General features: G+C 48.7%; 1 protein-coding gene across 1 annotated transcript; it reads right to left on the bottom strand.

Moving 5' to 3' along the window:
• Nucleotides 1–3,027: 3,027 nt before the first annotated feature.
• On the bottom strand, nucleotides 3,028–7,130 carry LOC144109433 (uncharacterized). The gene is made up of 3 exons (XM_077642227.1): nucleotides 5,431–7,130; nucleotides 4,385–4,805; nucleotides 3,028–3,767 (listed from the first exon to the last, which is right to left on the bottom strand). The coding sequence occupies exons 1-3, from the start codon at nucleotides 6,120–6,122 to the stop codon at nucleotides 3,300–3,302; spliced, it is 1,581 nt and encodes a 526-aa protein (XP_077498353.1). The 5' UTR covers nucleotides 6,123–7,130; the 3' UTR covers nucleotides 3,028–3,299.
• Between the last annotated feature and the right edge of the window lie 6,759 nt (nucleotides 7,131–13,889).

Genomic DNA, 13,889 nt, shown 5'->3' with positions numbered 1-13,889 from the left:
GGCGGACGTATATAGCGGCTGTGCCGTTGGAGCCGTCAAAGTTTCTCCTTGTCGGCGCGATAGGGGCCGGACGGCCTGTAGCCGATCCGAGACAAGTCAAGCCGAGCACACCATCTGGCCTTTCTTGCTTCGCGAGGGCTCTTATCCAAGCACGATGAGACCGGACGGAAACATAAGGAAAATAACTCTCGCCGACGATGGTGCAGTAGAAGCAGCCTCGGCCGCTTTCTCTCTCACTTACCCCCTCGCACCCGGTGGCACGCACTCGCAAGCCATGCCCGCTCTCGCTCGGACGAGATCGAACGAGAGGCGAGAATGGTAGAGGCTGGGGGGGGAATAAGCCGCGATGCAGTGAAGATGTTCGCAAAGAACGAGATAGAAATAAGAACAGGGCGGCGGTCGGGAGAGAAAATAGGGAGCAAAATGGAGAAGTGTAAGGAAAAGGGGAAGCACCGACGTAGTAGTGCCGCAACGCCGAAAACCCGGCGCTGCCTTCGGGATCAGAGGCATCATCCTTCGGTGACACATTGATTCATCCGCATGTCAGTCCGCGCTGCGAGCATGGCGGCTGCTCTTGCCGCTGCTGCTGCTGTGTACTGTTGCTGCTGTTGCCTCTGGTGAGGCCGCTGCTACGATGATTAATATTACAATTGGGGTCACCCGATCTCGTGTTTTGAGATATGCCATCGCTGTGACGCCAATCCCTTCTCCTTGCCATACTCTTCCCCCTACACCGTTACCTTCCATACATTTATATTTTTGTTTTCTTATTTTCCTTCATTCTTCTGTTGTCTGGGAATGCTTCGCGCCCCTGGCGATTGCTTTCCATGTGTTTGTTTTTTGTCGCGGTCACTAATCTTGTTGCGAGTGTTCTGCAATCTTTAAATGGCTTCTCTGGCTGCCGGGAATTTTTTTTCTTGCTTTTTCTTCTTTTATTGCACCTTCTACTCCACTCTGATCTCAGAATATTCCTGCTTTCCTGCGCAGAGGGTGAGGTATCAACTTCTTCAAAGAAAATCTTATTGCATCAACTCGTCGCTTCTGCATGCGTCGGTTAACAATTTTAGCATTAAGTTTGATAGACTCTTGGCCATCAGACTGTGATGAGGTGGTCGTTTTTTTATGTTTATTCTATGTTCTTCTGCTGTATTTTTCGTTCTTTTGTTTAGATTTTTACGCCCGATACACAGTTTTAAACCAGCGACAGTTTTGAACTCACCGCTGACAATGCTGCTCGGGATAGCCCTTCGTCTAGACAGAAAAAAAATCAAGGTAATTAGCCCTGGTCCATCGTTTCTTTCGGATTGTTGTTACTCAAGCGTTCGGAATTCCAAGTAACGCCAACCACTGAGGACAGACTACTTCCATTAAATTTAAGTGCACAGCACATTGTCTTGATTTTCAGCTTCAGGGAATTTTAAAATGTGTACAACAATAAGAGCTGATGTATTCGTTGAAGAAGTCAAAATAAATAACGTTAATAAATGCTGTAGTCCGTAAACCCCCCAAATATAAAAATATGATCCGATGTGTTTCGGTAACTTTTTTACTCTGCAATTTATCCCCTACAAATTAAAAAAAAAACAGGCCTAAGTATATCACGTAAGCGTAAAAAAAATTACAACCACATGAATTCAGTTACAGCTGCTAACACATGGATCGAAATTGTAATTATTCTTTTTTTTTTTGGCACAGGCACCGAGCAGCACTTCTCCAGCGCGCGAATACTCTTTTCGGCCACAACAAAACTTTCACGGATGCAAATTTTCTGAATGATTTCTGTTGTGCGGTTAACAAGGAAAGTTTGTTTCTTGACCCCGCGCTTGTATCAATGCTAACCACAATTAACGTTTTCTTTAGAAGCCCAAAACATCCGCACATTTCCACTGGTGAACGTGTACCATTCTCTCCGCTATCACAGGAAAATGATTTCATATATGTTATGTTCCAAGTGTTCTCTTTTTTCATTCGTTAAGCTTTTCTTCTCAGGTGTCCGGATACTTGAAAACAGGCTTAAATTCCTTAACTGCACAGCATTCTGCCCTTTGCAACCGGAATCCCCGGGCCCGCGGCGGCAGCGGTAGCCGTCGGCTACCGGCGGACGCAAGACGGACCGTCGGCGCGACGCCACCCGTCTTGGTTAGGTGGGCGTTTACGGCGCGTCGGCGCGGCCCCTTTACGAGCGCGTAACCCATTGCACTTAGCGCTCACTTAGCGGGCTCCGACTGAGGAGAGCCGCGGGGCGTTTTCCTTCGGCCGCCTTTCTTCCGACCAAGCTCTCTCCTCTGCTCTGCTTCGGCCCGCCCTCGCAGCCTCTTTTTTGCCCGCCTCTCCCGAATACACGGCTGAGCCTTTTCCTACAGTCAGAGTTGTTCGCCGAGGATGGAAGAGGAAGGTTCGATAGCCGATGGCTAGCAACGCAACAACGCAGTTTACTGGAGAGATTCAGTACTAAATCGTTTGTCCTATTCGAACAGCCGATATTTGAGGCGTACACTCTAAACACGAATACGCCTGTTTGGGAGCATATAGGAAGTTGGCTGTCCTCAGGTGTGCTCCCTTTTACAAAAGGGAGAGCGTCAGAGGAGAGCTTACTCTCTTTTTACTCCTTTCTGTTTAGACAGTAGTAATTAGTCCGAGGAGGACAGGGACAGGAAGTAACTGGACAGGACACTATAGTCGGACACAACTTAAGAACAAAGCGGCTTTTCCCCCTCAAAGGACCCCTTTCCAGCCAATGGCGTCGGCCGATTCTCATGAGCCCTGCTAGCCTGACAATGCAATTAGCAGCGTGACAATGCAGATAGGAGACTATCCCCGCCCACAGGAGGAGGGGACTATCGCCTTTCATTGGCCACTCCCTTCATTGTTGCGCTAGCAGGCTCATGAGAATGGGCCAACGCCATTGGCTGGAAAGGGGTCCTTTGAGGGGGAAAAGCCGCTTTGTTCTTGATTTGACCTCACTATAGCGCGTGCAGTACCTTCGCTTCATGCGCCCGTGTCTTTCTGCGCTAGTCATGCCAGAGATGCAATGCATGTGACCTTTCCATATCTTCGAGTTATAGCATCTCATTGAAGTATGCTGAAGTTATGGTAAGCCGGTCAGCGAGTTAAAGAAAGAGCCAAAAGTTTTGTTGGAAAATACAGTAAGGAGCTCAATTACGTACATTTATATGGATACGTATAGACGAAAGGAACGCACGGAATTCGCTTGTCTTGGCACTAATTCACATAAGATCAGCGGAACTGCGCATTGCGAGCTCTGTTTTAATAATATTCACCGAAGGAAGAAGGACGCTTCATCGGCGCTTCAGCTTGCCGTGCAGATAGCTCCTGGCGACCTCGAGCCGTGCGAACCTGTTGCCACAGGCTCCCGCACTGTCCCCGTGCTCCAGATTGAAAGCGACCAGGCAGAAGTTCCAGTGCGGCTGGGCCGACAGTGACAGCGCCAACTTCGCGCTGTGCAGCTTCTCCGCTACGGTGTCGGGGTCGTCGAAAGCGTCTAACTCGGGCCCCTTGCGCTTGACCGTCACTCCTTCCCAAGCGTGCCTGGTCGGGGTGGCACCCTCGCTGCTCTGTTTGTCGCCCCGGTTGACGCAGACGTCGGCGTACGCGACCGCCGAGGCGTTTTCGCAGAAGGACCCTAGCTCTTCCTTGTCTTCGACTGTCCAGAACCGGAACGCGCTGAGCGTAACAGAGACGCAGATGTCGCTGGTCAGAGCATGCTTCCGGAAGTACAGGGCAGTGTCGATCGCCGCCATGGCGTCCTGCGAAAAGTTTTTTGTTGTTGTTGTTGTTGTTCAGCAAAGCTGCGTGGCATTGTTAGCGTGTAGGCAAACGAATGCCTAACCCGGATCTTCTGCGCTGCACCTCGTTTTTACTTTTGACACTGAGGCGCGGAAAAGTAGACATCAGTGAAAAGACAGTACGGCGAGTAGGCCGATGACGCTGCGACTGGTAGTTGACAAGTTTTATCTCCAATGTGCGTGTCTGTGAACGCTCTACATAGCACAGTTTTGAGCGGTCTGCTGCTATCAACGCGGCAGACATAGGCGAAATAAATTATGACCGAGTGTGTTCAGCTTAATCCTGGATCCTGTACTAAAAGAGGCAACGACCGCTATCATTCATATTTGTTTTTTTCTGAAGCTGCGCACAATTTACCGAATGTTAACCTCGCAGTTCGTGCTTTCGTCCTTTGGCATGCACGAAGTGAAAGCACAAGCATGCGGGGCAATTAAGCTCACCTGTGTCATAACCTGGTTTAGTCGATGTAATGAACAACAACGAAGCTGAATTTCCCCTACCGAGTGGTTAAGGCGAAGTTGATCGCATTCGCGTGGCCTCGGAAAACACAACGTTCCCTATGCGCTTCAGTCTTCACCTGCATGGTCCGGCCGGTGTCCTTGCCCTGCGCGAACCTCGGCGTTGGAAATGTTATCGCGCAGGTCATTTCCTTGTCGTCACCATGCGGCCATTTGTTGTGGCCCTGGTAGACGAGCACATGGACGTGATCCAGAATGGCGGCGTGCGACTCCCAGAACTGGATGCCGTTGGCACTGGTGCTGGGATTGACGTGGACGCCGAACACCAACGCCGGTCGCTCGTATTCAGGCAACGTCCTTGTCGTCGAGTTGAGCGTCGCAGCGAAGGCCACGAACGAATCGTTAGTTATCTTTTGGTTCCACCAGGCGTCTAGCATACCGAAGACCCGCATGCTCTTGTCCCGGACCGCCTTCGCAACAAAGGTTTCCAGCTGTTGCAATTGGACCGGCAGCACGGAGACAGAGAAGGAATAGCCGAATCTGGTGGGTGAAAATTAACGGAGCATGCGTCGCCCTTTCATTGAATCTCAGAATGCTGTACGTGAACGCCATGAGCAGGGTGCTGTTAGAAAGGTCCCATTCATAATCGCGATGAAACTACGCGCACCTCCTTCCTACGAGGGAATGATAGAGGTCCTCATCAATTTTAAGTAGGCCTAAATAGCCAACCCAGCATCAGTCAAGGCGATTGGAGAATTAGTAGCGTATAAATAGTCTTTAACGCTACTTTGGAGTGCACTACGTAAATTCAAAACTATTTCGAAGCATTCAGTCGGCGCTGCGCCTGCATCTCGTTGTTTCGTATAGGATAATGAGTCACGCAAAACTGCAGGCACAGTTCGACAGTTACGATGTCACGGTTTACACGAACCGCCAAAAAAATGGTAAAAATAGGATTAACCGCAAGGCTCAGTCATCGCAGCGGACAGTTCCACCACAAGAAGAGTAACTGTAGTTGATGGTCTTTATGACTAACTGGATGGCTAAGGTTCGGACAGAATATGAGCAGTCCGAAAAATACTACGCTTTCTATCCCCTTACTCTCTTCTAGTTAGTCGATCAAAGATGAACTCCTCAAAAAGAACAGCTATGCTGCCATCCAAACCTTGTTCTCTTCGCTGCCTTCGCCTGCGTCCACAGAGCGAGGACGTTGGGCGACGCCTGCTGGTCGAAGTCCGCGAGTGATCCCACGTGCGTGTAGAGGATGGCGTCGCACAGTCCGTCTGGCGGGAGCGTGTCCGCGCTGACCGGTCTCAGGTCTCCCAGCGTGCAGACCAGTAGCTGCGGTTCGTACCCGTGCCACACACGAGCGCCTCGCCGCAAGGTGGTCTTCGGTAGACCGCCCGCCATGCACTGTGCCCGCACTGGAGTCCGCGGCCCGTACGCCGTGTAGAAGAAAGCGGCGCTAACGACCACGACGAACCCGATGACGGCGGCGAACACCACGCACTCGACCATGTGGCCCTGGGACTCCGGACTGCCGGTGTGGGGAGACCTCCTGGACTCCCTCACGGCGGCCGCTTTGTCCCCGACTTCGGCTGCCTTGGGCGGGGCTTCTCCGGTGGTCGCCGCTTCAGGCGCGGCCGGTTCAATGTCGGACCCTTTCCCTCCTGGCGACACTTCGTCGGCTGGCTCTGCGTGCGGCTCGGAGCCGGGCGGCGTTGCTGCCTGGGCGACATTGGCCTCCTCAGCACTCCGTTCCGGGGTGTGCTCCGCTGAGCCGGCTGCCTCACCGGTGGTGGTTTCTTCGCCGCCGCGGGATATCTTGGAACCGCTCTTCGTGCCTTCTTCCGACATGGCTATGGGCTGCTGGCTTGGCGACGGAGAGCGGTGGGAAGTGAGCGTCAGGTCTTTCTTGGGCCTTCTTCCCAAGCTTCAAGAAGGCAAGGCAGGACGGCTAGACTCAAGCGTGCTGGCGGCCTGTTCTGGTACGGTTGGTCCTCGCGTCTCGCGCAGCGGTGACTGCGCGCCTTAACACATCTGATGCATTAGCAATGCTGCCGTTGCCGTGAGATGATCTCTATGCTCATCGGCTACTCGCTTGGATGTACACAGTGCAACGAAATAACGAAAGCGGATAGAAATAAGCATAAGAAGGATTGCCTGCAAATAATCGACCAGGTGCTTTTTCCCATCCGAATTAAACAGTGAAATCCGGAAAATAATAATCTTATCGAATACACCGAACAGAAAATCTAAAAATCCGTCAGAGGAAATAACTGCCACAACTTCGTTGTTGTTGACACTGATGTTGATGGCGGTTCGGTTTGTCGGATTAGTACATGTCCACGATTGAGGACTGGCCAGGGTTTGGTGCTTAGTAATAAAAAAAATGTTGGAAGGTGCGAGAAAAGGAGAGGTACGTAGAGGAATCAGTAAAACCATTAGTGTTCAGGTGCCCTTTAAATTACCTGTACAATAACGTCGGCTTACCACTTTGCGTATGTATTATTCTGAGTGAGAAGTTTCGCATATATTTTAATAAAAAGTGGCCCAGCTCCTTTGCATCAAAAGCATACTCAGTGAACCGCGATACAATTTCCTCACTCCGTTAGTTTAGAAAAAAAGAGTTTATTAGAGCCGAAATTCCTACTAGTGTTGTGTTTCACTGTCAGTTGAACTGTCAGAAACAATGAGTGCGTTAACAATCTACCATTTAGGAACGAATGTGCACACAGAGTAACGATACTTCACAAGATCTTGAAAGTTTTGCAGGAAATTCCAAGAAAACTTCATTTATGGAACGCCTCAATATGCATACAGCGTTCTGCTATACGTCACACTCAAGGCTGTGAGAAATGCAAAAAGAACAGTAGAAAACGGTAAGAATACAAGCGATAACGCTTGTTTTTTTCCCGGAAGCTTCAAGCGGCTCTTTCTTAGAACGGACGCCTATAGCCTTGGCGGCATGTCCACACTTTTCTCTACCCAAGCGACGAATGAGAAATAGTCCTCGCAGCCACGCACGAACGAGCGACGACCGCGACTCCTCCTGTTTCGTCGCATTCGTTGCGATGGGGTTTTGGAAAATTGCCCCCAACGCCGGGACTAGGGTGGGTGTTGAGCGAGACTGAACCCAGTCTCTCCGAGCTATAGTGAAAAAGAGGGAAGAAAAACAAATGAAGGACGAAAACAAGGCATCGAGAGATCGGAACGTTTGTCACTGACCGATGACTTAGAATAATGACTCGGCCCGGAGAAACCAGAAACCCCTGCGGAAGCGGCTTTGGTGAAAACGCCGAGTGGCAGAGCTCTTCTCCCGCCGGCTGTGTCCACTTGTCTGTTTTTTTTTTTCGCTCGATTTCTTCCGTTCTTAGCCTCCCCCCCCCTTTTCCCTCACCCAGCGTAAGCTTCCCTCTCCACACGCTATCTTTCTGACAGCTTCCTCTTCCCCCAAGACCGAGGGTAACACGAAGCCTCGACGGGCGGTCAGTCCTGAGTGTATGACGTTGTCAGCCATCCTTCCCGTCCGCACTTGGACCTCTCGTACACATTAAACGAGAAATACCCGATAAGAGAGTAAAAGAAATGAGTAAAACGTCCTCCAGTGCACTCGCTAATAGGGTCAAAGTATGCTGACCAATCCCTGCGGTAGATTTCCGTCACTAAATGTGCGGAGCACTTACGATTGTGAACGAAATCATATTCCTTCTTCAAGGGAGGCAAAGTTCTTACAGTTACCAAACTTTTTAGTCGATGTTTCAATCTCCTCTAACCGACAACCACAAGACATCCGGTCCCACGTTTAAAACTCTCCTTCAATTACTAGCTGTATCAAGTTACTATGATTTGAGGTGGGAATATGCCTCTATTGCCAGCAGCAAGCATTCATTATATGTAGTGATCGAAATGTACCGTTTGAATCGGCGTATACCCTGCACCTAAAGGGGAGTGCGCTGGAGGACTGTTTAATCCTTTTATACTTCCTTATAGGGCAATTCATGTTTAGAGTACATGTAGTTCCTGGTCGGGTTACTACGAACGAGCTAAGAGTGATCTAGTTCCGAGATGTCGACAGCGATGCATATCACAATCCAAATGCGTTTAAAATCTCCGCTCCGACTCGGCCCCCAAACGAAATTACATGCTCCGTTGAAATTCAGGTGTCTATGGCGTGAAACTGTAGACAGCGGTGACCCAGCTTTACCGAGTGAATTCGAATGATCAATTGCACAGGCAATTGCACAGGCAAAAAATTTGGTTAGAAGTACGGTGTTTGCTTAAAAGCTTTTCGCCGAATGGTCCCATTGTTGTATTTGTGCACTTGCTCTCACTCTTTAGCTTACGTTGTCAGAGAGTGAGGTACGGGGATTTTCGGAAGCTCAACCCCCATGCCCACAGCTGTGAACTGTAGCAGTGTTTTGGTCGGTATTTTGGCACCACGCTATATATAGGGCGAATTCAACGCATATTCAACGCATACTTGCGAACCTGTGTAAGTGATGATCTGTTGAAATCGGGGCGTTCTTCTGAGACTGTGCATGCAAGACCTTATGACAACGAAAGAAATGTGTGTAGCTTCTGCAGAGCCGCCCATATTAGACATGCATATAAATGTGTGTGTGTGCGTAAAGGAGGAGGTTTATGCTGATTTTTTACGCGCTTAGAATTGTGTTAGTTAACTGAAGATGAAAAATAGCAACGGTAAAAACAATTCAATGAAAAACTACAAATTAAACCCGCGTGACAGAAACCTAATCTCCAGTTGTACCCCCCCCCCCCAGTTGTCATCTGTCGCGTGGCTTTTCGGCATTCCCTATTCCCTTCTCTCCCTCAGTGCACCAGCTTGCCAGAGGCGGAAGATTTTCTGGTACAACGAGAATAGTAAGGCGCATGACACGGCGGCATTCAACCTTTCTTCGGCTCCTCATTCCGGAAGTAGAAAGTTAGCTTCCGCCTTAGTAACACCCTCTCTCCCCATTTTCTTCCCCACCGTGACAAAACGTTCGCTTTCACCTTGAACGCACCGTGCCTGCCGCGCGGCGATGTTGACTTAGCCCTGTCCGACTAGACGCCGGGGATGACGACTTTCTATTTCCGTGCAGCCCGGGAGGAAGTGAATGAACTTCCGGGTTTTCGCCACGTGGCGGAGACTCCGGGAGCAGCGGCTTTGAAAATTCGACGCGGTACGGAGAGGGAGATAGAAGGAAAGGGAGAACGGGAGTTTCGGTGTGTAGTTCTTGGGGGGAAACTTAGACGTAGACAAAAAAAAAAGAGAACATTTAAAGGAGCAAGGTGCGGGAACTCCAACACCCCCCCTTCCTCCTGCTTGCATCAAGTTCAACAAGAATGGCTGAGGAACCAAAACAAAATGTTCAAATAGAATGGCCAAATGAACCACTCCTTCATGCTGAACCGGAAGTGTCGTTCTGGGTTCAATTCGTAAGTGCTTTTAAATAACCATAAAAAGTGTTTTCGGTGGAAGAAGGAAAGCAAACACAAAGGCGCAGTTTCCCCCAACACTGTCAGTTTCCCCCTCTTTTGAAGTTGACGTCCCTCGCACGGCGCGTGTCTCGAAGGGAGGGTTCGTGCCACAGGCAGCTTTCTACTCACCCACTTTTTTTATTTTATGCTCGCCTGGTGTCACCTTATTTGACGTCTTCCCCCTATTTTTTTGCTTGAATAGTTTAAGCATCGTTTATCGCATTGCGTTTTCTTCTGTCGCCGGTTGCGTTTTGTCGCGTTTTTTTTAAAGGCCGAAGTTAGGAAGGGACAGGGGACAGCAGCAGCTTGAGGAAGAGGAGGAAGCTACTTCCGGGTTGGCACGTGGACCTGCGTCTTTTTTTAGAACAGCCGTGTCGAGACGCACCCAGCAAAGCGGGCGGTACTCAGGAGGAGCGAGGCAGTTGTTGCACAAGCGCTGAGAGAAGAAGAAATGAATATTGAGAAAGGCACAAGAAACCAGAAAAAGGTGGTGGGGAGTAAACTGCGGCAGCTTCTGCATTTGTATTGGTGTATCTCGTCTTTATGCCTTTTTTTCTTCTTAGTTTTTTTTTTTACATGCCTTGCGAAAGACGAGGAACCCTGGCTCAAGTCGATGAAGGCGAAACGTTGTCAGAGCTGGATTTGGGAAAAAGAGCGTGGTGAAGGGGCCGTGCCACATGTCGTGGAAAAGTGGGGAAAATATGCACATAAAATAGGAAGGGAAAGTTTTGGCGAAACGAGGACTAAAATGAAAAGGAAAATGTAGGGAAATAAGAGAAGCCAGAAGGTATGAAGGGAACGAGACGGTTGCGCCACCTGATGTCGCTTCCTGGCGGATTGAAACGCGTGCCGAGCGCGTGCTATAACTTGCATTGTCGTTACGCGTTTGTGTTGGTTTATGCAGGTGGTTTTAGTGCAGCATTCTGAGTTGGGTATGTGTGCTAGACTGGTCGCATTATCCAGATGGAATAAATTAAGAATGTAAGATAGGAATGTACCACCTTCTGTGCGAAGATAAATTTTATCAAACGTAACTGTTATTCAAGAAGCTAAAGTGCACGCAAGACTTGTTTGAATGTTTTCCTCTCACAGATGTCGGCGTTACTGAGCATATAGCGCTTGGTTGTTACTGGACAGAAAATGGCAAACTAGAGTAATTGCGCCAAGGTTAGTCGTGCACAGGCTGAACCTAGTTATACCTGGAAATTCATTTTACCAGGCTGTTGCTACTAATTTTACACTAAAGAGTTTTGGGATATTCTAAATGGTGGTTCTGTGCGGTTTACTGCTACGGCTGAAGCCCGCAAGAATGTCCCGGGTTAAATTGCTTTGAGGCAGGGTGCATTGCTCCGTTTGCGCGCGAACTGAGCATGACGTCACAAGTGCCTTTCTCTGCATACTGGCGCATTATAGATTGGCTGTCTCTCATGACTTTGGACGTTTATTTAAACAGGAAGTGATCGTTTCGTATGAGCGGCACTCACTGGATAAATGTCCCCTACATTCAACATAACTGAGCGTTGTTGGAATTTAGGTGTACTTTTGAACGTGGATGTTAATGTGACTAAACTTGCCTTGGAGTAAGTTCGCCAGCCGTGAAATTTATATTTTTAGTGTGCGCAGTTTTCTTTTGTGTTTCTGCATTTGTTAAGGTCTTCGTGTGGTTTGCCATCTCAATCGCTGTCAAGTTCGAATAGCGACAACTAACAAAACATTGTACGCTAGCAGCGTCTTCCTCGTTTTAATCTATGTATATCTGCACTTTATTTGTGCGTCTAATTTTAAAGCTGCTTGACAATCCAAACGCGAAGTCAAATAAACAATGCCGTAGTTAATTAATTAACCGTTTAAAGGATCGGTGTTTGCACGTTTGGTTTAATTAATTTCCACCCTTATTCTGTGTGTTGTGAACTTGCGACACGCTCGCCACGAGGCCTTTCCAATCACGAGCGCCGGCCGACGTGTATGTTATTCCCTTTCCAGCGTTTGTTTACTCAGTTAGATGATGACCTTATCAGAGACATCAATTAGTCCAGCTTGGCCTTTTCGCAATGTGGTTCTCAACGTTACACCGACCGGAAGGAGCATCTAAGAACAGGTTTTCCGGACGGCAGGAACTACACACACAAACAGTCTAAAGAACGTGAGAGTGGTTTACTGCCTCCCATGCATCGAAGGTCAGCTCTCTCAACGGCGGCGGTGAAGTTTGTTATTACATATACGCACTGAGCATTTCGAAGCGCATTTTGATACCCCCTCCCCCCGCCCTTTGGCAGTATCCCAGTAAAAGAAGCGAATCTTGTTTGGTACAGGGGGGCGGCTCAGTAATTTCGACGTAGGAAGGACGGCGGTCGGGCCGCGTATGTGTGTGTGTATGGACGGAGAAAACGTCTTGAAAGCCGCCTATTACATCGAGCGACGATGCAACTAAATGAGACGGCCACGAAGAAGCATGGGAAGAAAAAAGTACGAGAGTTGTTTTTGATCCGAGGCAAGGAAGGACGCGCCGATTCCTTTTCCGCGCGTGTGTATATACAGACTTCACCCTGGAAGCAGCACTCGACCTTTCGATGGCCGATAGACAAGAGCGCGCGAGCGCCTACGGGGGGAGCCATTGTTTCGCGGGCGAAGGCTGCCAACCGCCCGGTTCGGTCACGATACGCCCGAGGCTGTGTGGGTATTCGGATGGCGGCGTCGGCACTTATAGGCCTCACTATATACTGCGGAGTGGCAATTATATTTCGGCCTTTTTCGAAAGCCCGGTTACAGCGAGTGCGGATGGCTGAGAAAAACGAGGAACAAAGGAGCCTCGGCAAGGATGCAGGTTTTGTAGCAAGGTCAGTTCTGTGGCAAGGTTTCTCGCGACGCCTGGTATTGTACGCAAGTACAGTTTTCTTAGACATCGCTTTTAATTGTGAGCAGCTGTGGAATATTGTAAGATGATGTTGCGGGCATATATTGGCGGCAATGGTCTAATGTACCGACGCGTGGCGAAATCTTGCTTTTAAAGCTTGACACGCGCTCACATCGAGTAGTCAAGGCTGTCATAGAAAACCGATGGCGTGCGTTTTTTACAACAAACAGCAGAAATATACTTGAGCAGGATGTGTTGCTGGACTTGTTGGTTTGACAGTCTGAACATTGTAGCGCTGGCAGACGACAGACGAAGGGAAGACGAGACACACAGTGAGCTGAGTGTCTCGTCTTCCCTTCGTCTGTCGTCTGCCAGCGCTACAATGTTCAAACAGTAGAAGACTACAAGCTTCCTGAGGAGAGATCTGCGGATATATTGATTGTTACCATGCATTCTTATGATATGCGAATAATGTTCGTTCATAAACAAGATCCAATTGAAGAACTGTGATTCTCCAGAATTTCTGCGGAATGTGTAAGAGTGTTTTGGATAAGACGAGTTCAAGCGTGCTGCGTTGATGACGAATTGAAAACTGGGTAACAATGGATGCACGCGATTATGAAGGTGCGCTGTGTAATTCTGCAAGGAATTACTGTAAGTTTTTCTGATTATTTTTTAACAAGGGATCTTTGCCGCTGCACGTTTTTTTTTTTTTTGACGCGCACTGATTTCGCAGCAATCTAGAGGCGAAGGCAACGTAACGCATATACAGTTTTATTATTTCGTCATTTTTTTTCCCGAAAAGGCGGATCACCACATTTGGGACAGTGGCCTCTGAAATGTTTTCGTTACAGCTTCCAGTGCAACGCGTCTCCGCTAAATGATTCGCGGGGCACTTTGAGGATATTGACAGACACCACTTGGCTTGCTGTGTGTTTAAAAAGAGGGTAATGTGCGTGCTTTATGCAGTGCCTTCCGTTGATTTAGTCGTCACAGGAATATTTCGAATGTAGTCGGTGTGAATTTTTTCTCTTTTTATTACTCCAAAATTAAGATTTTTCCAGGCAAGTGTTATCAATTCTGACTAAAAAATCTGTCAGTAGCATCTGATCAAGTACGCTGCACAGCCAGAAATTTTTATTTGATTTAATTTATCTTCGCGTGCTCGCAAACGCTGCAGTTTTTCAATGCCCGCTCCCCCAACTACTACCTGGCTTGTTGATGCTTGCCCACCAGATGTCGACGCAATCAACAGCGGCTTCCATATGAAAGTTCAGTTTTTTTAA

Source organism: Amblyomma americanum, chromosome 11, assembly GCF_052857255.1.
Source record: "Amblyomma americanum isolate KBUSLIRL-KWMA chromosome 11, ASM5285725v1, whole genome shotgun sequence".
In the NCBI taxonomy this organism is placed as follows: domain Eukaryota; kingdom Metazoa; phylum Arthropoda; class Arachnida; order Ixodida; family Ixodidae; genus Amblyomma; species Amblyomma americanum.
Note: the sequence above shows the minus strand (reverse complement) of the source record. Positions and strands in the feature narration are given on the sequence as shown.

Bases quoted from the DNA above. Each gene is read 5' to 3' on its own strand.
- LOC144109433 (XM_077642227.1), bottom strand. From the start codon at position 6,122: ATGTCGGAAGAAGGCACGAAGAGCGGTTCCAAGATATCCCGCGGCGGC. The intron at 4,806-5,430 runs GTTTGGATGGCA...TTCACCCACCAG, and splicing joins AAGGCAGCGAAGAGAACAAG to ATTCGGCTATTCCTTCTCTG. The intron at 3,768-4,384 runs GTGAAGACTGAA...AACTTTTCGCAG, and splicing joins ACACCGGCCGGACCATGCAG to GACGCCATGGCGGCGATCGA.